The 20,966-nt window shown below is 34.5% G+C and overlaps 4 protein-coding genes across 4 annotated transcripts; all 4 read right to left on the reverse strand.

Annotated features, from left to right (window-relative positions):
* Positions 1-534: 534 nt before the first annotated feature.
* LOC143581304 (AUGMIN subunit 2-like) lies at positions 535-3,228 on the reverse strand. The gene is made up of 6 exons (XM_077064127.1): positions 3,033-3,228; positions 1,556-1,678; positions 1,373-1,477; positions 1,223-1,291; positions 1,017-1,130; positions 535-927 (listed from the first exon to the last, which is right to left on the reverse strand). The coding sequence occupies exons 1-6, from the start codon at positions 3,159-3,161 to the stop codon at positions 628-630; spliced, it is 840 nt and encodes a 279-aa protein (XP_076920242.1). The 5' UTR covers positions 3,162-3,228; the 3' UTR covers positions 535-627.
* Positions 3,229-7,122: 3,894 nt separating this feature from the next.
* LOC143581289 (putative membrane protein YMR253C) lies at positions 7,123-10,624 on the reverse strand. The gene is made up of 9 exons (XM_077064118.1): positions 10,271-10,624; positions 10,012-10,186; positions 8,255-8,370; positions 8,121-8,180; positions 7,896-8,028; positions 7,722-7,812; positions 7,584-7,655; positions 7,433-7,498; positions 7,123-7,326 (listed from the first exon to the last, which is right to left on the reverse strand). Exons 1-9 carry the CDS (start codon positions 10,326-10,328, stop codon positions 7,192-7,194), a joined length of 906 nt encoding a protein of 301 aa, XP_076920233.1. The 5' UTR covers positions 10,329-10,624; the 3' UTR covers positions 7,123-7,191.
* Positions 10,625-11,965: 1,341 nt separating this feature from the next.
* On the reverse strand, positions 11,966-15,832 carry LOC143581285 (putative plastidic glucose transporter 1). The gene is made up of 11 exons (XM_077064113.1): positions 15,649-15,832; positions 15,439-15,562; positions 14,149-14,349; positions 13,950-14,049; positions 13,683-13,795; positions 13,502-13,595; positions 13,248-13,404; positions 13,032-13,178; positions 12,878-12,951; positions 12,610-12,698; positions 11,966-12,498 (listed from the first exon to the last, which is right to left on the reverse strand). The coding sequence occupies exons 1-11, from the start codon at positions 15,821-15,823 to the stop codon at positions 12,189-12,191; spliced, it is 1,584 nt and encodes a 527-aa protein (XP_076920228.1). The 5' UTR covers positions 15,824-15,832; the 3' UTR covers positions 11,966-12,188.
* Positions 15,833-18,470: 2,638 nt separating this feature from the next.
* LOC143581291 (cysteine-rich receptor-like protein kinase 44) lies at positions 18,471-20,675 on the reverse strand. The gene is made up of 6 exons (XM_077064119.1): positions 20,528-20,675; positions 20,245-20,408; positions 19,844-20,111; positions 19,477-19,714; positions 19,232-19,385; positions 18,471-18,683 (listed from the first exon to the last, which is right to left on the reverse strand). The coding sequence occupies exons 1-6, from the start codon at positions 20,664-20,666 to the stop codon at positions 18,471-18,473; spliced, it is 1,176 nt and encodes a 391-aa protein (XP_076920234.1). The 5' UTR covers positions 20,667-20,675.
* Positions 20,676-20,966: the final 291 nt, after the last annotated feature.

Genomic DNA, 20,966 nt, shown 5'->3' on the forward strand with positions numbered 1-20,966 from the left:
TGGGTACGGCTTCGGGGAGAAATCCCATACCTGATCCTACCCGCGGGTCGAGTACGGGTAGGAACTGGTTTCAGGTCGGGTTCGGATCCGACCTTTTTGTGCACCTCTACTCCTATTATTATCAAATTAACCTTTTGCAACTTACAAAACACTAACAATCGTATGAAATAGAAACTAATTAAGACTTAAAACATTAACATTGAACACTAAAAATTGATAATAAAGACTTATAGTACTAATATCGGTGATATATCGGTCAAATATGAGTCCAATATTAGTCAAATATCAATCAATATCGCCGATATTATCAGTATCGATATTATAACCGATATTTTGACCGTTCTACCAAGGGACCAATAACAGATATATCGGTGATATTGACTGCATAGGATATATTAAAGGTGGAAGCATTAGCAACAAGTTCAATAGTTGGGACCGGCATCGACAAAAAAATGATAGTTGAGATTAATAAAAACCAATACACCAAAAAAACTTAGTCTTCTTATATATCAAAGATATCTCAATACACTCATCAAACACGCTAAAAATACACAAAGCACACAATGAAGTTATAATACCACCAAACAAGACCACATCAAATTATCATAAAACAAAACCCGAAAACAGTTACAAACCATTTGCCTTCCCCAAAGGCCACGATAACCTTCGGTTGCTCATGCCATCTAAATTATCACTACTATTTCCATCCTCAGTCGAGGTTGTTAAAGCCAAATCATCAAAACTTGATTCTTTTCCCCAAGGCGGAGGAGTCACACAATCCGAGCCACCGCCTGTCATTTTCAGTTGAGATTCAGAAGATCCCAACCGCAACTTTTGAAGGGTCGCAAAAGATTCTCTCATTGCAGTCATTGCTTCAAAATACCGCGTGCATGATGCCAACGCCACAGGGATTGGCCGAAGCATCTCCTGTATCATGAGAAAGACAATATAGTGATTTGCAGCTGGATTAACGGCATCGGTTTTGTAAGTTGTTATTGATATAAAATTATACGTACCCCCCATACTGTAGGTGGTTCGTTAAAGTTTTGAGTCCACTGAAAATCTGCCACAGATGATGTTAGAAGACCATAATCACCGGCAGCCTTCATTAATAGTTCTGAAAATTGTTTCTGTAAATACCATGTGAAAAAATATTATTATATTGATTATCAAATGTTGCAAAATTTATAAAAAACTGGATTTTGAAACTGTGATAACTAGCCTGATATTCTGCTTCCACAGGAATACAATCTAATGAATATGGTTGTTGAAGACGGGATATTATTCGATCCTGCAAATTAAATGAAGAAAAAACTAGGTTATTTTTTGTAACCGTGAGAACTCGTTTAGGAAAACTCTCCATCTGTATTACCTTATTCTGGATAACGTCTTTTAGTATAGTAGTGATTCTTGATAAAGTTTCTATCTTCTTTTCCATTTCACTCACGTGTGTCAAGTGAGCAACATTCTTATCTTCCTGAAAAGAATCACAAATAATATGATAACGGAAAGAACACAATAACATGGTCAATAATATGATAATTGAAAACTTTACCTTGCGGCCTTGAAGTTCAACCTGCAAATCTGCAATCTTTCTTTGTACAGAGGTTAGTTCCCTCAAGACTCGTATCAAGTCATCACCTTTTTCACCACCAGCTGATAAATTCTGCAAGTCTTCCTAAAAAAGTAAAGAAGGTAGGATAAAGTCAATGGCAAAAGTGAGGAGTCTATTTGATAATATAAGAGACCATTGGTAACAAAATTAAATGACAAACCACCATCATGTACATAATTTCTATCAAATGTCTAACCACCGTAACACTATGATTTGACAGACCACATTGTATTTCTCACCAAATGGAATAGTTCATGCTTTGGAAATTATGCATATGCTGCTAACTATGCAACAGTCCATGTTTCTACTTTGTTGAAATATATGCATTTTATTAAATAGTCTGTATTCAAAATGGTAGTCCTGTTTTCAGGAATTTGTTAATCAATGCACTCTGCTTTGAGATCTCATTTACAGAGCAGTTTCGAAGGGTTATAAAATCTTTCACCTAGATTATTAAGACTAGAACTATCAGCAGAGATGTGCACTTCACGAAAAACAGAGTGGAAACCGAGGCTAGATGAAACCGAGGATGATGTGTCAATTACAAGTAAAAATGAGCAGCTACCGGTACCGATTTTCCCAAATTCTTGGTACCAGTACTGAACCTACCGGTATTGAAGGCAAAATTCGGAAAATACCCGTACCGAAAACTCAAAACTTGGTACCAATTTGGTCCCGGTACCAGTTTTGCTCATTCCTAATTACAGGCACTCTTAACCAACAAACTCACCGTTTGATGAAAGAGCGTATGATCAGTCTGAAATACATCAAAGATGCAATATTGAGAAATGTGAACTGCTATTCGGGAAGCTCTAGAAGACCCCAAATTGAAAAATGCAATGCAGTAGTTTACGATAGAAAAAGATGTAACTTGAGAGAATATCAATATAAACCTCAATATATAAAGGTAACTGAGGTTAGATGGGTAAGCAAGGCTTGTAGTCAAGGTTATGCGCATATTTTTGGCATTAAATATTTCGACACATTTGCTCCGGTCCATGCATTGTCCTAGTGAAGTACATCAAAAAGCAGCCAAAAGATACATTCACTGTATCACAACAACTTTCAAGTTCATGAAGTCAAATTTTGGTTAATTTGCGGTGCAGCTTGTTTCCCGCTTACCTGCCTCTCTATTGTAATTAGATCCTTTTGAGAAATCAATTTTATTTTACAAAAAAAATAAAAAACAAAGTTTTTTGAATGAATCAAGGTGCAATAGCAATTTCTCACAATCTAATGCAATTATGCTTAATGACAAAATAGCTAATATTAATAACAATCCCCAATTCACACATAATACCTAAACCCTAGAAAATCCAAAAGTAAAGATAAAACCACACCAAACAATAATAATAATAATAATAATAATAATAATAATAATAATAACAATAGTTAGATCACAAGCATTAAAATTGACCTGAGAAGGAGGAGGAGCAACCGAGAACCCAAGGTCAGCGGCAATGGAGAGTGCATCGGACATACCACCGAGTCGCCGGAGAGGCTTCTTTCCCACCCAACCACCGTCACTTCCCTGAATTGACGTCATTTTGAATATTATTAATAATAATAATAATAATGCTTAATGCTTATTATTATTATTGCAGATCGGAGAGTTGATGGTGGCCGGCTTTCTGGATTTTGAAATTGGGTAAGGAGTTGCTTGCGTAGTGGTCGTTGAAAATTGAAAATTGAAAATAATAATAATAATAATAATAATAATAATAATAATAATAATAATAATAATAATAATAATAATAATAGTTTAACTGCAGTAGTTACCATTGAGTGTTGGTGTATGCAGGAATATAGTAGTATAGTCCTTGGAGTATTAGGGAGTTTACAATTGTAGTCGTCCAATGTTTTTACTAGCATTGACTTACACTTTGTGTAGTTGTGTTTATACGATGATTGTATCATTTAAAAGGCCTTTTATGTTCAGACATCCATATTGTTGTTCGGACATCTTGACTTACCTGTACGAGTCGTATGGCTCATGCTACTCGTATAGTTGGTAGCTTTTTGTTAGTATTCATTGACTAGTTAATACGAGAAGGTCTATACAAGCGGAGGCATATACGAGTTGTATGATCTGTACGAGGCAATTTGAACTTTCATAGACGAGATAACTTTTTGTCCTTTAACAACAATTTTCAAGACTGACTATACGAGTTGTATGGGCTATACATCATCATCATAATCATCGTACTATATATCACCAATAACAAAGCTATGGTAGGGTTTGAGAAGGATAAGGTGTAGACAACCTTACTTATACCCCATAGAGATAGAGAGGCTGCTTCTAGTGAGACCGCCGACTCGATGGTAGTTTTGCGTCAAGCCTTGGACATAAAACACATAACACTCAATCATCGGGACACCGACTAATTGGTGCATGTATCCTTATCTTTCGGCTATCAGCGCCACCTCATGATGCCTAATTAACCTTCCGCCACTTTTACCGTTATTTTCACAAGATTAGTAAAATAACGTCAAAATTAGTGCAATTTCTATTTTGTCCACCCGAGGGTTCACACATATACACATTATATGTGCACACCGCAAGTAGGGCGGGATGATATGTCATTTCCAATGTGGTGTAGTGGCAGGAACTAGGAAGCATAAGTTTCTCAATGGACACCCATCTTCAATACCCACTTACAACACTTTGGAGGGGACATGGGTGACCCAATGAAGGAAGACTGTGATCTTTATGATTTTCAGTTCGATCTTGAGGCGTCCGGGTTTCACCTCCAGTGAACCTTTAGACGGGTGGTTTCTCGTAGTCATTTGATGTTTGTTGGACCCGAGTTTTATATGGGCCGATTAATCCAACACGGATTCTCAATATTAGGGTTCACGATCCATTCCGTACATGTTCTTTATAAAACCCCTCTCATCACCTACCATTGTTCAACCTTCAACCACCTTCTGCTTCAAATTAGGGTTTTTGATTACTTTTTTCCTTTATCATTTCAAATTCAAATCCTTTAATCAGATTATATATTATATTCTTTTCTTCATTGGCGATTTATTTACAAACAAATTGGAATGAGATCTCAGTTCCCGTAAACTCCAATAACAAATCGTCGGAAAAAGAGTCTTCTCCGGCATGTATCGGTTGAGCCACCGTTGCCGGAGAAGACGTTGTCACATCCTATCTCCTTAGGTAGCAGTTTATGCAATAACCTCTTTGGATTGGCCGTGAGAAAAACATTATTAATATTGTTTTTTTTTTGGTTTTTAAATGTTTTGTGCTTATGGACGGTCAAGTGCTGTTTAGATATATAACCGGCAGTAGTTAACATAATTCATAAGCTATATTTAATTGTAGCCGCAGCTATTTGTTTATGCTTTTACTGGTTTTTAGGTTTTGTTTTGGCTATACATGCTGTGGCTAATATTTTAAATCAGTTTTTTATAAAGTTTGAATTTTATTACTATATATGGCTTTGATTCTTAATTCTTATTTTAAAATTGTTGAAAAACATGTTTACAAAATGGAAAACTTAGGTTTAATGTGATTGGTTTTTTTGTCGACAATAAAATATTTGTGATTATGGTGTTTATGTTCTTTTTTATTTTGAACATGTCTCGAAAGAATGAAAAATGTAACATTTGACAATCGTATATGTTTATTGTTACTTGGTTAGCTTTTTTTGAATTTTCAGTTTGGCGAGAAGTGGTTTGTACTTAAAGTAGTCGGTGTATCAAGAACAAGAATTCGAAATTTTATTGTAAATTTCTTTAAAAATGCAAGATTGGATACCGGTGGTTAGTATTCTTTATGCTTTTTTTTTCGTTGTAACTTTTCTATTATATTTTAACTCAAAATCAGAACAATAACAAATGCATTATCTTCGAGCATAAGTTTGAAGTGTGCTTTTGTACACATGAGCCAATTCTAATCGTGGGGATCTATCAATTTCGTGTTTTAGGTTAAGTTAGTATTACTTTTGTTTAACTTCAGAACATATCTATTGAATGGTAACACTTCTAAAGTTTTAATGTAGCGTTAAAATGAACATTTTTGTGTGTGTGTTCATGTAGTTTTGTATTTAATCAAGTTTTATATAGTGGTAGTTTTGTATTTAATCAAGTTTTACATGTAATTTAACTTAAATTCTGAAAGTACATAGACCTCCATGATTAGAAGTGACTCATATATGCAAAAACTTTAAATTTGTTGGTGCAATTGTTAACGTGCTGTTTTTTTTGTTAAGATATTTTGGAAGTTATAATGGAAAAAGAAGGAAAGACTGTGAACCATTTGTATTCTCGCTTGTCCTTTGAAAAAAATTTATAAGTGAGCTTTGCTTTCTTGTTCTCGAGGCGCAGACTTCTTTGGGTTTGTACGAATGACATTTTTTTTCTACATACACCTTTGTTAAATGATTCGTTTTCATTCTTTCGGGTTCCTGTTTGATAGAATGAGAATAATTTTTCTAAATCTCAACAAATTGTTAATTATTTTGTTTTTGTTCTTTCTGCTGCCTGTATGATGAAGTAATCAATGCAGCCTTCACCCCCGATTGAAGTTTTTAAAGAGCGCATGTTGATAAGTGTAGAGTTTGTTGTAAACAACAGTCTTTGGTGCTTTCATTAGGCTAAAACTATTTTGTTGGAGGTCCAAACTTTAGCTGAGCCAAGAAAGAATAAGATTGAGACATTAGCTTATCAAGAACATATTTGTACTTTCAAAATGTTTAGAATGGATTAAAAGTGGCAACGTCAACTCTTAAGTCAAAGGCAATGGTCAACGCAGTGGTGCTCAGGGTAAAAACTGGTCGCTATGGTGTCAATGTCTGATCAAGCTCAACTAGAGTGTCAATGTCCTGTCAAGAGAGAGGTCGCTATGGTGCTCAGGGTAAAAACTGGTATTTTTGGAAATTGGCTATTTGGTGCTGAATGGCAAAATCAACTTATTTGGCTTAATGGTGAAAGTCAGAATCATCAGCTTTAGAATCTGACGCAGAAACATGTTATTGGCTCAAGTCTTGAAAGTCAAAAAGCCCGTAAGGAGAGAGATAAAACTAGCAAGGTTATCAGGATTTGAAGACACATTTAGTTTTTACCTTATGTGTTATTAATAAATGAACCATGTTATGTTTGTTTGTTGGATTTTAATTGAACTAGTTTTTACCTTATGTGTTATTTTATTTTTCCTAACCATGTTATGTTTGCTTGTTGTTATTGATATAAAATTATTGACCACCTATATTTTTATGCATGTCATACATAAGTAAACAATAATATCAAATTATACAAATCTCAAATTACAAATACCAAACTAACAAATAGCAAAAGAACATCAAAGATGAAGATTTATTTGACCCAAGTAAAGTAACCTTCATGAGTTACTTTAATAACTTTCAACAAAATCAGTTACATAATCATATTAACTACATCACGTTTCAACTTAATATACAGCTTAAGATGAATGATATATTAGATCCTTCATTTGACCAACATAAACAACAATATAACCAACTTAAGTATGCGAAATATAATATTTGAATTTCAAAATTGCATTTTGGAACGCAAAAACAGAAATGGGTGCGCATTGATTTCTGCACATCTTACTCCATTTCTTTTTCTGGTCCAAAATACATGGTACAACAAGCCGAAACAAAAACAAGTAAACATCCAACAACTTTACCGAATGAGAGAGCCACTCGCAATGAACCCATGCCCCATAACTGGTATAATGCAACCTGAAACCAACATATTATCATACAAATCAATCCGCAATACTATGAAAATAAACATAGTCGTGTACTTACAAACAAAAACCGAATTCATATAAACAAGTGACGTTACCTCAAGGTATTGAATATTTGCAACTTTGCCGGTTTTCTCAAGCTGAAGCCCATGTGCCAGAAATAACTGCAGCATAATATTATATTTCTTTCAGATTTAAATTTAACTCGTGCATGAGCACAATAATATATGTGTAGATATTGCATGTTACCTCAGCAAAAAATGCCAATACGCTGAGAAAAGTCATGAGAACAAACGAATAAAAGCTAGGCAGCACAAATTCCTGAAAGAAAATATTAAATACATGCGTCAAATGGCAGTAAAAATAGAATATGAAACACATACATACGTGCGTTAACAAGTTACTCTTACTTGGGTGGTTTATCATGCATATTGCCACTGCAGCAGTAGAGAGTAGACCAAACGAAAATATTGTACCCCTGAAACAAAATGAAATATATATATATATATTTAACTTGGTAAAATAATATTGACAAACAGTAAAATGAGAAGCCATACTTACACAGGTTGGTCAGAAGTCTTAGCTGCAGCCCTTAAAAAGCAATAACTAACTCCACCAGCTAATGATGACACTAAACCAATCAAAACTGCAAAAACATGCACCCCTTGACCTAATTTAGGTTCCACTGATACCCCTGCACAGAAAATATAAACACATATGATAATACAAAAGCTGTTAAAAGACCTATAATATTGATACATTTTGGTTATTAACTCACTTCTGTACCTTCTATGCTGGTAGGTGATCCAAGTAGAAAGAGCACCCCAAAGAAACTGAAAGCAATACCTGAAGAACAGATATCGGTAAGCATTAAGTATTAAGCAGAATCAAATGTTTCGTAAGTAGAGATGTTATTGTACCTGCTATGTCTGTTATTTTCAAATTCTCATGTAAAATGAAGCGTGCTGCAACTGAGGCCATTAACGGAGTTGTAAAGCTTAATATCATAGCTTGAGACATAGGTAGTCTCTGAATACTGCAAAGAGAAGTTTCACCATAAAAATTAAGGGACAAAATGAAGGATGTAATCTTGATTTCATATGTGAAACAGGCCTAAGTCTTTGGGATAATCCGATAAGAACGGAGCAGAAGAGAAGCATGGTTAATATTGTAGGTTATGAACTTACGGGTCAAGATAATTATCAGTATCTAGTTCATACTTTTAGTCTTATTGGTTTAGTTGTTTTATTAAAAATTTCAGTTAGGATTCGTTTGGGTCAAGTGTTAGTATCAATAGAGGGTTAAAACATCTTTGTAAAGTGTGGTTTTCGATCAATAGCAATATAGAATGAGTTGACCCAGAGTGGGGTCAGAAACCAGTTGTTTGTCAGTGATACTCGATCCAATTAATTTCCAACAGATGTATTGAACAAATGCTTAAACACATGTTTGGGACAACCTTAGGCAACGACAAGGCAGATATAATATTAAAATCTCTATGAGGAGTTAATAGCCACTACAAAAAGCATATAAAGTAAATGCCATTTGATTCGATAACACGGTTTAATTGGTAAACAATAACGCAAAAAAAAAAAACAATTCTGTTTCAGAATCAATCATTAATAGTTGGAGGAGCACTTAAAAAAGCATGATGTGCTTATCCGGTTATCCTTGAAAAGAGTATAAGAATTTAATACGTAAGAAAATTAACACGTGTAATTTTTCTCACAGAAGAATGCAATTTACTCTCTTTTAGTTTATGGTTAAATTGACATGATACCATAAACATGAGCAGAAAAAACAAATGGCTTCTCGGTAGTCATAAGGGTACTGTAAAAGGTTTTACCATACTGAAGCAGAACAAATCACTAACAACGGTTTTGACAAAAAAACTGGGCCGAACCGCTAACAACGGCTTCAAAATATGGCAAACCAAATCGACTGAATAGGTTGGGTCGACCAGACTGGCCAAAATAGGTCAATCTGGTGATTTGGACTACTTTATTTCAAGTTTGTTAGTTTGTGTAGAAAACACTGGAATAATAATATATCTGAATTTTATAATTACAATGGAGGCGAAACCCTCAATACACAGGAAATAAACCTTGTACAAACTTATAACGGGCTAGTTGGCAAAAGACAACAAAAACCAAATAATGACAGTTTGTATCAACCTTTTTCTAAAGACAATGATGGTATATGAATATAATGCATCAACACAATGCATATTCCAAAAATAATATTAATAACAAAAAGTTAAACATCCGGTTCTAAGTTCGAAACCGTTGGCTGAACCATTAAACTTGTTTTTCAAAACATAAACCATGGATTGAACCGCATAAACCTCAAACCAGCTGAACCAGCCGATTTTCTATGGTTTGGTCTGACTTGGCTAGCAACTATGCCCTTATATCCACTCAGATAAACTCACAACTAGAAGTCTGATTTGATTTGCAAAAAATCCAGAAAACATAAACGGCAAGATACTAAAAAATGATTCTATCACAAAACAGATAACAAAGAAAATTTAACCAAATGCATATAGATTTCAGATTTGAATGTGCACCATAAATGCCAAAAAGCATTAATGATCCGATACTAAGAACACAAATTCGTAGCGCGAGCAATTATTAAGGGTTAATAATTCAACTCTAGATGGCTCAAAAGGATGACTTACCAGTAAATGAAAGCTAACAAAGATACACATCCAGTAACAGCCCTTGAAGCTAAAAGATTCCTAGCATTTGCAGGTCCAAATATTGGTTCTCCGCTTCTTCTTAACCACATAAACGATGATACTGAAATAATTACACATCTTGTAAATGCTACCTCAAATAGAGGAAGTGACTGAGCTGCCATTACATAAAATTCATAATTATTGTCATTCTAGTAACTTAGTAAGAGTCAATGTTCAACTACAGCAAGAAATTACTAACCGGAGAAAGCATCCAGAAGAACTTCCATGATACAGTAAATGGTAGACGATGAGGCCATACATAACAATCCAGAATACCTAGATCCACCCCATAACCAACTAACAAACTGTGTAAAGGGCGACGCCTCTGCTTCAATCAATCTTGCAAGTTGCTCCTGTTTTAGCCACAATTAGTTAGTTAAGTTATCATTTATCAACAAAACACCAAAGCGAATAATCATGGTTCTTTTCTTTTATGTTTCTTTTGTTATTGTTTTCCAATATGAGCTTACAACTCTGACTACAGGGGAGTATCGGAACTTACACCTAAGGGTGAGCAATAACAGAACCATTAACCAAAACCGAACCTAAATTAACCGAAAATCAGTTATCATTTTTGTCTTTTGTACCCTCGGTTAACCAAAATTAGCCGAAAACCGAAACAAACCAGTCATATTTTCATTTTTGACACGGACAAACACATACAAGCTCAATTTCTTAATGAACGAACATGGGCACAAAATTTCATTTAGTATAGTGTTCATAGACCGTTCGTTTGTTCGATGAAAGCTTAACGGACAAACACAAATAAGGTCTCCTCAGGTTCAGTACGGTTCATTTACATCCCTACTTATTACAAAAGGCTTCTAGTAAGATGAGAAAACTATTTATAGTACGATAGTACGATACATGCATCTTTGATCCTTTTGAGTATGCATTGATGATTGCTAAAAAAACAAAAAAAAAGTCCAAAATGACATATAATATGTTCACTACAGGGAATATGAACTTAATCACCTATAATATGTTACCTTTTTTTTTAGAAAGTAATCAAAATCAAATTAAGATAAAAAAAACAAATAAACTTGAAAATAAGAGGCTCAAGAAATTCTAGGCTAAATGTTTGATTAAATACTGCTTGCATGCACAACATGTAGCCAATGAAAGGGCAGAAACCAAAGAAAGCAATACGTATTATAAAAGAACGCAGTCGTACTTGGTGCAAACTACTCATAAATGTTCCAACCAATACCGTAGATATAAAGGGCTGCTATACAAACACTTCTACAGAAGTGTACACCAGTGTGCATGTCACATCATACGAGCCATATAATATCATACAGGCCATATGATGTTAAATCAAACATGCATGTCAGAGCCAGTCACATCATACAATCAGTATGCACTATATGATTTGCATCCCATACAACCCATATGACCATTTTTCACATCATACAATCAATAGTCACCAAGTCATTTCTTTGTCAGTCAAACACATCGTATAGACCATATAATTTGCATCTCGTACGACCCATATGACTATTTTCAACCTCATACAACCCATATGACGATTCTTCCCTTGTCAAACGGCTCATGTGGTGTTTGGATAATGTGTAAGCAGTGTCCCTTTAGATGATGCCGGCCCATATACAAGACACTTAAAGTTAGAACATTCAGTACCCTCATTTGCTTTGTGTTGCTTTACTCAACACAAACTACAAACGTACTTTCACAACGGAGTCGGGTCACAGCATTGCAGTGTCCTTATCGACTCCTGGAGCACAAAATAATCACAAATTCAGCACTGCAGCGACCTGTTTGTCGCAACACGGTGCCTCTACAACCAAATCATCTTTAAGGGAGATTCTAACATATGTTGTTGAATGTTGACTCCACCTCATATAATATAAGAAGATATCACAAATTCCATTTACTAAATATAGAACTATAATTGAACATAAATAACAGCTCAGTACAACATATGTGTCGGAATTCAACATAAATAATAAGAGATCCCTTGTACAACCTACACAACAGGCTTTATTGTTTATATACACAACTACACAAATGAATGTGAAATCAAAACTATCTTGTATCTTATACACTGAACTATACACACGCTATTTTGGTTCCATGGACCTAAATTAAGAAAACTTACCCTAATCACGTTTTACAAAATTCGAGTTTAATGACAGCTCGATTTCTTCAAGAGACCGCCCTTTAGTTTCAACTAAGAAAGTATAAGAGAATATCGCTGCCAATATAGAAACCACACCAAAGCTCCCATACACCGGCGCAACACCAAATTTCTCAGTCAACTCAAGGAAGAATAGCCCAACCACGAAATTACACACCCAGTGAACTGAAAAACTGAAGCTCATGATCTTCCCGCGTGTCCTGCTGCTGCTAAGCTCGGGTATGATAACACCGGTTACTGGACCGGCTCCAATTGCAAAAGTCAGCATATACCTTACATAAACACATATTTTATAATATCAGAGACACCCTATATATTAATATTACTATTTCCAAATAAACTATATAAGTGTGATGATTTTAAATATTGAAGGTTCAGCTTACAATATGGTCCCGAGAATAGACAAGTTGTTACGAAGCTCTTCATCCATAGGAAAACTGATAGCATATGCAACAAGAAACATTGACATTGCCTGTACATGTAATTGGATCCTTTTATTTAATATATGAAATTTCAAATTAAAAAAAAATAAAAAATAATAAATGTAACTGGATCCTTTTATTTAATATAAGAAATTTCAAATTTAAAAAAAAATAAAAATAAAAAAATAAACAAATAAAAGATTATACAATGTTTACGAAAATAATTTACCATTCCCAGATAACTTCCAATTATAAGCTTCTGCCTTCCTTGCCTATCAAGCAAATATAAAGCGCAAAGTGCACCTGTAAGCCATAAATAAAATTAGTTGAAGTTGGATCCATGCATGTGTGATCAAATTATGTAGTTAAATAACATAATTAACCTGCAAAATTGGTAAGTCCGACATACAAGCTTGCCAATGCACCGTTTGTAACTCCAGCATCTTTGAAAGTCAGCGAGGAAAAATAAAGAACTGCATTGATGCCAGCAAATTGTTGCAGTACAAATAGAGCACCTCCAATGAAAGCAACTACAAACAATTGAAGACAAATCATGTGAATTTTAATTTTATTTCATGGTCATTAACAAATAATAATACCTCTAGAATGTGGTTCTTCTAGAAGCTCTGACCAACTGCTTTCCAAATCGCCACCGTCATTGTTAAGAACAGATTGAAATTCTTCAATGCTTTTAGCAACTTGAGATGGGCCCCACAGGTTAGAGATAACCTCTTTAGCTTCATCAAGTTTTCCAGCCTTCATAATCAATGAATATAAAATTCTTAAAATATTTTATGCTAAAAAGTTATAAAATTTGGCGATGGAAAAGATATAAAAGTTGTTGGAATCCTACTTTGCATAGCCAGCGGGGACTGTCTACAGCAAACTGCATACCAAATGCTATAATAAAACCAGGCACACTTGCAATATAGAGCATTGTTCTCCACCTGTCCAAAGTTCAATAACCTGTATAAAATATATTTACCAATAATAATAATAATTAACAAATAAGTCAATTCCATGTAAGCATGTACCAATGCGGATCAGTTTCTGAAAAAACTCCTAAACAAAGTGATGCTATAATTCCAGTACATGTGCCAATCTGACACAAGCTCCCCAATGAACCCCTGTATTTTGTTGGAGCCACCTGAAAAAAAAAAGTGTATGTTATTATCTATTAACATAATGGCATACTATAAGTGTAAATAAGATATATAAGTGAAGATGCTTCTTATATATTAACAATAGACACTAAATAACGTCTCCAATGATTCATTGCAAAGGAACACCAATAAGTATACCTCTGATATATAAATAGGGACAAGAACCGCATTTGCTCCAATACCAAGACCAACAAAAAATCGTCCCCACAATAATTGATCCAAAGAGTCGGCTTGTGCACTGTCAAAAAGATCATTTTAACTGTAAGATTGACTGAAATTTGGTGACTAATTTGTTATTACAAAGTGAGTGATATGATTTCTATCCAGCCAAAAGTACCTTAAAATAGCACCAAGAATCAGCGGTAATGTGTCAACCTGAAGCGTTCTCCTATAACCAATTTTATCAACCAGAAAGCCTGCACCTGCACTTCCTAGAAAAGCACCTGCAATAAATATGCTCACCACAAGCCCTTCGAGTATCGAATTGCCTTCAAACCCTAGCTCTTTTGCAATAGATAATATAGGTCCATTCATCACACTGCATCACACAAATTTATTCAAAAGTTTGCCCTGGAATTATACTTTTAAGACTTAAAATGTAATGTCGGTGCAAGCACAATACTCCCATTAGTCCACGTGGCAGCCTATGGGTGTGCCACGTCAGCAAAAATTTATTTGTATCATAAGCTATACGAGTGCCGATACTGTTAAGAACATTTATCTTTTGTATCATATATACGAGTGCGATATTTTTGGGCGTTTACTTTTTTTAATATGTTATTAATTTAAGCTATATGAGTGCCGGCACTATTTTTGGCATTTACTTTTATTATATATGTATTTTTTTGTATCATAAGCTATACGAGTGCCAATATTTTTGGGCGCTTACTTTCTTAAAAATGTTATTTTTTTAAGCTATACAAGTGCCGACACCATATTGGACGTTTACTTTTTTTAAATACGTTATTTTTTTAATCATAAGCTATATGATTGCCAATACAATTTTTGGCGTTTATTTTTTTGTATGATAAGCTATACGAGTGTTGATACTATTCTAAACACTTACTTTTGTATCATATATATAAGCGCGATACTATTTCGAGCGTTAATATAAAACTCCGTCCCGGTCAAAGTGTCTTAGTTTGAAAAACACAAAGTTTAAGGTAGATAAAATTATTGTTTTCTTTGCTTACCAAATGACAATAATGCCCTTGGAAATTGGGTCCATCAATATTGTTTATTAATGTTAGCTGTGTGTGTTTAAGGGTAAATTTGGAAATTGGCTAATAAATTTTGAAAGTGAACATTTGTAATGAGACGGAGGGAGTATTTTTTTGTATCATAACTTCTCCGAGCGTCAATACTTTTTTGGGCGTTTATTTCATTGTATCATAAGCTATGCAACCACCCATACTATTTTGGGCGTATATTACTTCACATTTTTGGTTTCGCGCCAATACCATAACGAACTTAACCGATACCAACCATTCAGTTTCATTAACTAGTTGCAATTCAAAAACAGATTTGGTATTTGAAACTATTGCCCTAGAATTGAAGTTATCACACAGTTTCATCATGTAATGTTGATAAATAAATAAATAAAATAGCAATTAATTAATTAACATACCCTATGTGAAAACCGAAAAGGAAATTGGACATGGAAGCAAGTAGAACATGAGGAAATGCAGGTAGCCATCCAACGTCGTCGTTTTCATTATTAATATTAATATTATCAATATCCTCTTCCGTCTCTAAATTATCATTATCTGTCAATAAAACCCAAAATAAACAAAATATAATAATGTGATTAGAAACCTTATAATAATGTCAAGTATACCTGAATTGGAATCGATGACTTCTGGAAGCTGTGATTTGTTAGTGCAATAAGGTTTGAAGCGAAGTGGTCGGTGAAGTGAGGAGTTAGGGTAGGCGAATGGAGTTAGTGACGGTGGCGTGCGGATGCGGATGCCGGAGAATGGAGTGATGTAGCGGTGGCAGACGGTGGCGAGCATCGTATCAAATTTATGAGGTGAACAAATTACGCATTTTTTTTTAATATTAAAGCTTTCCTTCTACTATTTACATTATACCCCCGTTGCCAGGAGTCGAACCCTGGACCTCTCACCCACCAAAGTGGAGATGGCGCATATGTATCTTATGCTGTTATGCATAAATCATCTTTTATCATCTTCCAGAACTTCCGTACAAACCAACACTTTAACGACATGTATTCGTGTGGGCTCGATTAAGAAAAAATAGTCTAGTCCGATTAGAGCCGGACAATGAGGTTTTTTAAATTTGAGGAGTTCGATGATCTAATACACAAGAAAATCGTCAGTGTTTTTTTTAAAACAAAATTTTATTAAAAGAAGTTACATAAATTGAAGAATTCTAAAAATAGATATCTTTAATACAATTTAAGTTTTTGTTGAGTTATGTTCGTTATTTAAGCAAATGAGCAATCAAGCCATATGATCGACAATATCAATTTGAAGCAATAAAGCCTTGCGATATTCAATTGTTCACCCACCGCAAGTGTATCGATATGCTATTTAGGGTATGTTTTGCAAGAGTTTTTAAAAGCATTTAGCTAAAAGCTTTTTAAAAAAACTTATATTTAATAAAAAAATTTGTTTGATTGCTCCAACTAGTAACGAAAAAATACAAGCTTTTAAGATTTATAATTTTATAATTTTGATACTTGAATTTTCATCACCTTTTGTTAATTTATATAATAATTACATGCTTAGGGTATGTTTGGCAAGAAGTTTTTGAGAGCTTTTAAGAGATTTAAGCTTTTAAGAAAAAGCTCATATTTATTAAAAAGCTTTGTCTGGTTGAAGTAGCTTCAAGCTTTAGATTGGTAGAAAAAAACTCCATATTTGAACGCTAGTATTGGTAGCGTTTGAGAAAAAGCTAGCTACAAGCTTTTACATTTGAATTTACAAGTTTGGTCTTGAACTTCTATCAACTTTTGTTAATTTATATAATATTTACACATTCAACCCTTATTCAAAACTAACTACCTCACGACTTTTTTAGGAGCCATAACTCTTTCACACGTTAATAATTTTTAAACAAATTACATCATAAAAACGAGCATTTTATTCTCTTTAACTTGAGTATGATATTGTTATACTTCTTTAACTTTAAAAAATTAACATACCACGTGATTATCGGTTAGGATCGGTAACAGGTCGAGTCAGGTGAGCTCGAGTGATGTGTAAGACCAAATTAGGAGTCGAGTAAGATGAACTTGAGTCATGTGTAAGACCAAATTAGGGCCAGAACGAGTCGATACAAAAATGGTTAAATTAGTTCGGTTCGTGTCGGTACGCTTTTGAGTCGAAAGGAGTCGGGTAAGAACATGCTTCAGATTAGAACAATGCCTGTTCAGAGAGGGATTTGTATCAAAATAGGTTGGTTTAAAAAATTATCTATTTGAAATTACTGTATATTTCAGCTTTGTTTCTTGATTTTCGCCATAAGTTACACGCTTACCGCATTCCCATGAATTACACGTCTACATTCAGGTTATGTATGCACTTTCATCAGGTGAATTATGTACCGACACTGATTATGTGGTTGATGTTAGGTTGTGCGCCCATTCCGCCACGCCACGCGGGCATCCAGCTAGTTTTATTAAAAGTTTCTGCTACTCTGCCAAACACCTAAATAAATTTTAAAAGCTACAGCTAACAGCCTTCAGCTACCAGCTTCCAGCCTTCAGATTCCAGCTTACAGCTAACAGCCACCAGCTAGTTTTGCCAAACATACCCTTAACCTTTATTCAAAACCAACTACCCCATGACTTTTTAATAGGTCATAACTTTTTGACACGTTAATATATTTTTTTAAAAGTGCATTATAAAAACGAGCATTTTATTATGTTTAATTTGAGTATGATATTGTTATAAATCTTTAACTTAAAAAAATTAGCATATTATGTGATTACTGGTCAGGATAGACAACAAGTCGAGCCAGGCAAGCTCCGGCATGTGTAAGACCAAATTAGGGTTGGAACGAGTCGATGCAAAAATGACTAATTTAGTTCGGTTCGTGTTGGTACGGTTTTGAGTCGAAAGGGGTCGGGTCAAAATAGGTTCCGGATTAGAATAGTGCACTACTCGAGCACCCAGCTAGTTTTATTAAAAACTCAAGCTACTCTGCCAAATACACAAATATTTCTAAAAAAGTAAAAAGTCATAGCTAACAGCTTCCAACCACCAGCTAGTTTTACCAAACATACCCTAGTGTTTAATGAATTATTTTGTTTAATGGATCAAATGTGCATTGGATAGTTGGACTATTCAGCTATGTTTGTTATTTTTTGGTTTTTAATTGAACATAATTAGTGGTTTTAAGAAAAGTGTAGTAAGTTTAATTGTAAATTGTTTAAAGGTTATTATTTTAAAATTATAACATGTCAGAACAAGCCTTAAGTGGCCACCCATCCCCACCCCACAAAATGGCACCACTCTCTATTTTTCTCTTAAAATAATCATATTCTTTGTTAGCAGTATATGGGAATAGTTAGAATTACAAATTGAACAATATATTTTTCCACTTTTATGCATTAAAAGTCCATCTTTTAGTACTTCAAATCATGTTACCAAATGGTCACGTACAGTAAAAACGCACCGTCCAGTTACAATATCACTAGCACATAAATGATGTATATGAGCTAGGGAGATGGATAGATGTGATGTCAAGAACCATGCCAACAACATCCTCCATTGTTGGCCTATTTGTAGCTTCAGTTTGAATACACCACAACCCAATGTGGATAAATCTTTTAATGGATCCTGAATCATAAGAAATTCTGCTATCAATTATGTTTGAATATGTTCCATCCACCAAGTTTATCCATTTCTGCATTAATTCAACAAACTTATCAGTATCCATAGTCATTGGCGGATCCAGCATACAAACGGGTGGTTCCCCGGAACCACCCGAGTTTCGAAATAATAGTGTACGGATATATAGAAGACGCGTAGGAACCACCTTATAAATTAAGAGGGAACCACCTAAAAAAAATTCCTGGATCCGCCACTGTCCATAGTTCCACAATCCTACTAAAAACAATGGTATGTCAGAAGAAACTTATAATTGGCTTTTAAATATTAAAGGAAAATGGTCATTTTAAGAAGTTTGGAGACTTTAGTCATGATTTTTTTGGTCAAATTTTTAAAGCTAAAGTGCATTAACCTCTTTGTTGAGTTTTCCAAGTTATGAGATTGAATAATACAAAAAAGCAGTCCAAAGATTTATGTGCAAATGCAGTGAAAGTCCATAGATTGATATCAAAATATATGTTAATTATTTTTTAAAAAGTATAGGCAAAGTAGGGTATCATCTATTGAAGGGAAGATAACTTATTCAAGCACAAGTCTATTGTGATCCAATCTAATCATACTTACATAGTCATAATCAGGAAACATCTCCGCGGATTTGATCCTGTAGAAAGGCACACTACACCCTGATATAGTTTCCAAAACTAACATGCCGAAATCAAAGACATCAGTCTTAGTTGACAGATGACCATGCATTGCATACTCTGGTGCTAAAATTCCCCTATCACATATACAATGAAGGTATTAGTCTATTAGACCTCTCTCCTAGAGTACTAGGTAATGGTTCTTTGGTGAAGAGGTATGTGCTTTACTTGGTCCCAAAGATATTATTATTGTCGATGCAATCTGTCTCGTTGATTGCTGTGGACACTGCAAAGTAAAAACCATGCAGTTTCGGGTTCAAACCTTCATCTAACAGAATGTTCCTAGCTTTGACATCACAATATAAGACCCTAATTGGAGCATGCTTATGAAGGTAAAGAAGTACCCGAGCAACAACTAGTAATATTTTGTAGCGCTCATCCCAGTCAAAGGGAACACGGTTGTGATCTACAAAGACAGATCACAGTACACATGTTTTAAAAAAGAATTATAATTTTGGATCAAATAAATGTTAACATTAAACAGAATGCTTGTTATTGAACTCCATCACGAGTACATTTTAAACTGAAGTTTTACCATGTAACACATGTTCCAAAGTGGCGTAATTATGTGGGATATCATAGATGAGGTACACGTTTGATTGTTCAATGCACCATCCAGATAACTGAGCCAAATTCGGATGTTCAACCTTTACAAGTATAGACACTTGATTTGTACAACAGTCATATTGTTCATGAGGATATGGCCCGACAACTGTTATATCTTGACCATTTTCCAGTTTTCCCTTAACTAATGGCGGCGCAGCTTGTAGCCCACTTATCTGCCTCTCTATTGTAGTTGGATCCTTTTTTTAGTTGAATATTTGGTTAATTCACAAAAAAAAAAAATTAATTAAGAAAAAATAAGTTACCATTCCAGCAAACAAATTAAGGGCAAACCCAAATCCAATCTAATTATATATCTGATTATATGGATACCTTGTGCATGAGACCATAAACTAGGCTCCTTGAAATTGCATTCGATCTAGAGAACTTTTCAGTTGCAATATTAATAGTTTTAAAATCAAATTGGCGCAATATTCGGTTTTCCCCTCCAACAGTATAGAGATATGACTCCAGGGATTTTGAAATGCTACCTACAACTACAAGTTCAACATATAACTTGTTAGAAGCGGATATATCAGAGGGAAATTAACGACAGCACTGTTTGTAGCCTGTAGCTAATCATATATAATGTGACAAAACGAACCGAAATTAATACATGAGTTTTCATTACTAGATGAAATTCCAAAAGCAGGTACCTTTATACCAAATATTTTTGTGTCCATAGGCAGTAACGTCTTGTTGGTTTTCTCGTGTAAGGCTAGGATCGATTCAAGATCCGCCACAACCTGGGCCATTGTTGGACGTTTCTTGTTAAATGTATTACTAGTTGTTTTAATTAGGGTTTTAGCCTATGTTGTTTGCTAAAGCCCATGGGCCCTTTGTGGGTTGTAGTTAGGGTTTTACTTGTGTATATATAGGTGGTTCTCCCATTGTATTATTCACACCTTCAAATAATAAATATTACTTTCACTACAACCATCTTATTCTTTACATGGTATCAGAGCCAAGGCTCTCGGTACAAACCTGAATCCCGGTTCCCGTCCTGACTTCTGTTCTAAGATCTGTTCAAGTTCAGATCTGTTTAAAAGTTCCAA

Source organism: Bidens hawaiensis, unplaced genomic scaffold (genome assembly GCF_021521415.1).
Source record: "Bidens hawaiensis isolate Kalapana, Puna unplaced genomic scaffold, B.hawaiensis_p1.1 tig00030851_1, whole genome shotgun sequence".
Lineage (NCBI taxonomy): Eukaryota > Viridiplantae > Streptophyta > Magnoliopsida > Asterales > Asteraceae > Bidens > Bidens hawaiensis.

Excerpts from the sequence above, each read along its gene's own strand:
- LOC143581304 (XM_077064127.1), bottom strand. The coding sequence starts at position 3,161 with ATGACGTCAATTCAGGGAAGTGACGGTGGTTGGGTGGGAAAGAAGCCT. Across the intron at positions 1,478-1,555 it reads TTGAACTTCAAGGCCGCAAG|GAAGATAAGAATGTTGCTCA; the intron begins GTAAAGTTTTCA and ends GATTCTTTTCAG. Across the intron at positions 1,131-1,222 it reads CTGTGGAAGCAGAATATCAG|AAACAATTTTCAGAACTATT; the intron begins GCTAGTTATCAC and ends TGGTATTTACAG.
- LOC143581289 (XM_077064118.1), bottom strand. The coding sequence starts at position 10,328 with ATGGCCTCATCGTCTACCATTTACTGTATCATGGAAGTTCTTCTGGAT. Across the intron at positions 7,656-7,721 it reads AGAGTAACTTGTTAACGCAC|GAATTTGTGCTGCCTAGCTT; the intron begins GTATGTATGTGT and ends ATTTTCTTTCAG. Across the intron at positions 7,327-7,432 it reads CAAATATTCAATACCTTGAG|GTTGCATTATACCAGTTATG; the intron begins GTAACGTCACTT and ends TGTTGGTTTCAG.
- LOC143581285 (XM_077064113.1), bottom strand. The coding sequence starts at position 15,823 with ATGCTCGCCACCGTCTGCCACCGCTACATCACTCCATTCTCCGGCATC. Across the intron at positions 14,050-14,148 it reads ATTCTTGGTGCTATTTTAAG|TGCACAAGCCGACTCTTTGG; the intron begins GTACTTTTGGCT and ends TCTTTTTGACAG. Across the intron at positions 13,179-13,247 it reads AGAAGAACCACATTCTAGAG|TTGCTTTCATTGGAGGTGCT; the intron begins GTATTATTATTT and ends AATTGTTTGTAG.
- LOC143581291 (XM_077064119.1), bottom strand. The coding sequence starts at position 20,666 with ATGGCCCAGGTTGTGGCGGATCTTGAATCGATCCTAGCCTTACACGAG. Across the intron at positions 19,715-19,843 it reads TTTGGAACATGTGTTACATG|ATCACAACCGTGTTCCCTTT; the intron begins GTAAAACTTCAG and ends CTGTCTTTGTAG. Across the intron at positions 19,386-19,476 it reads AATAATATCTTTGGGACCAA|GGGAATTTTAGCACCAGAGT; the intron begins GTAAAGCACATA and ends TATATGTGATAG.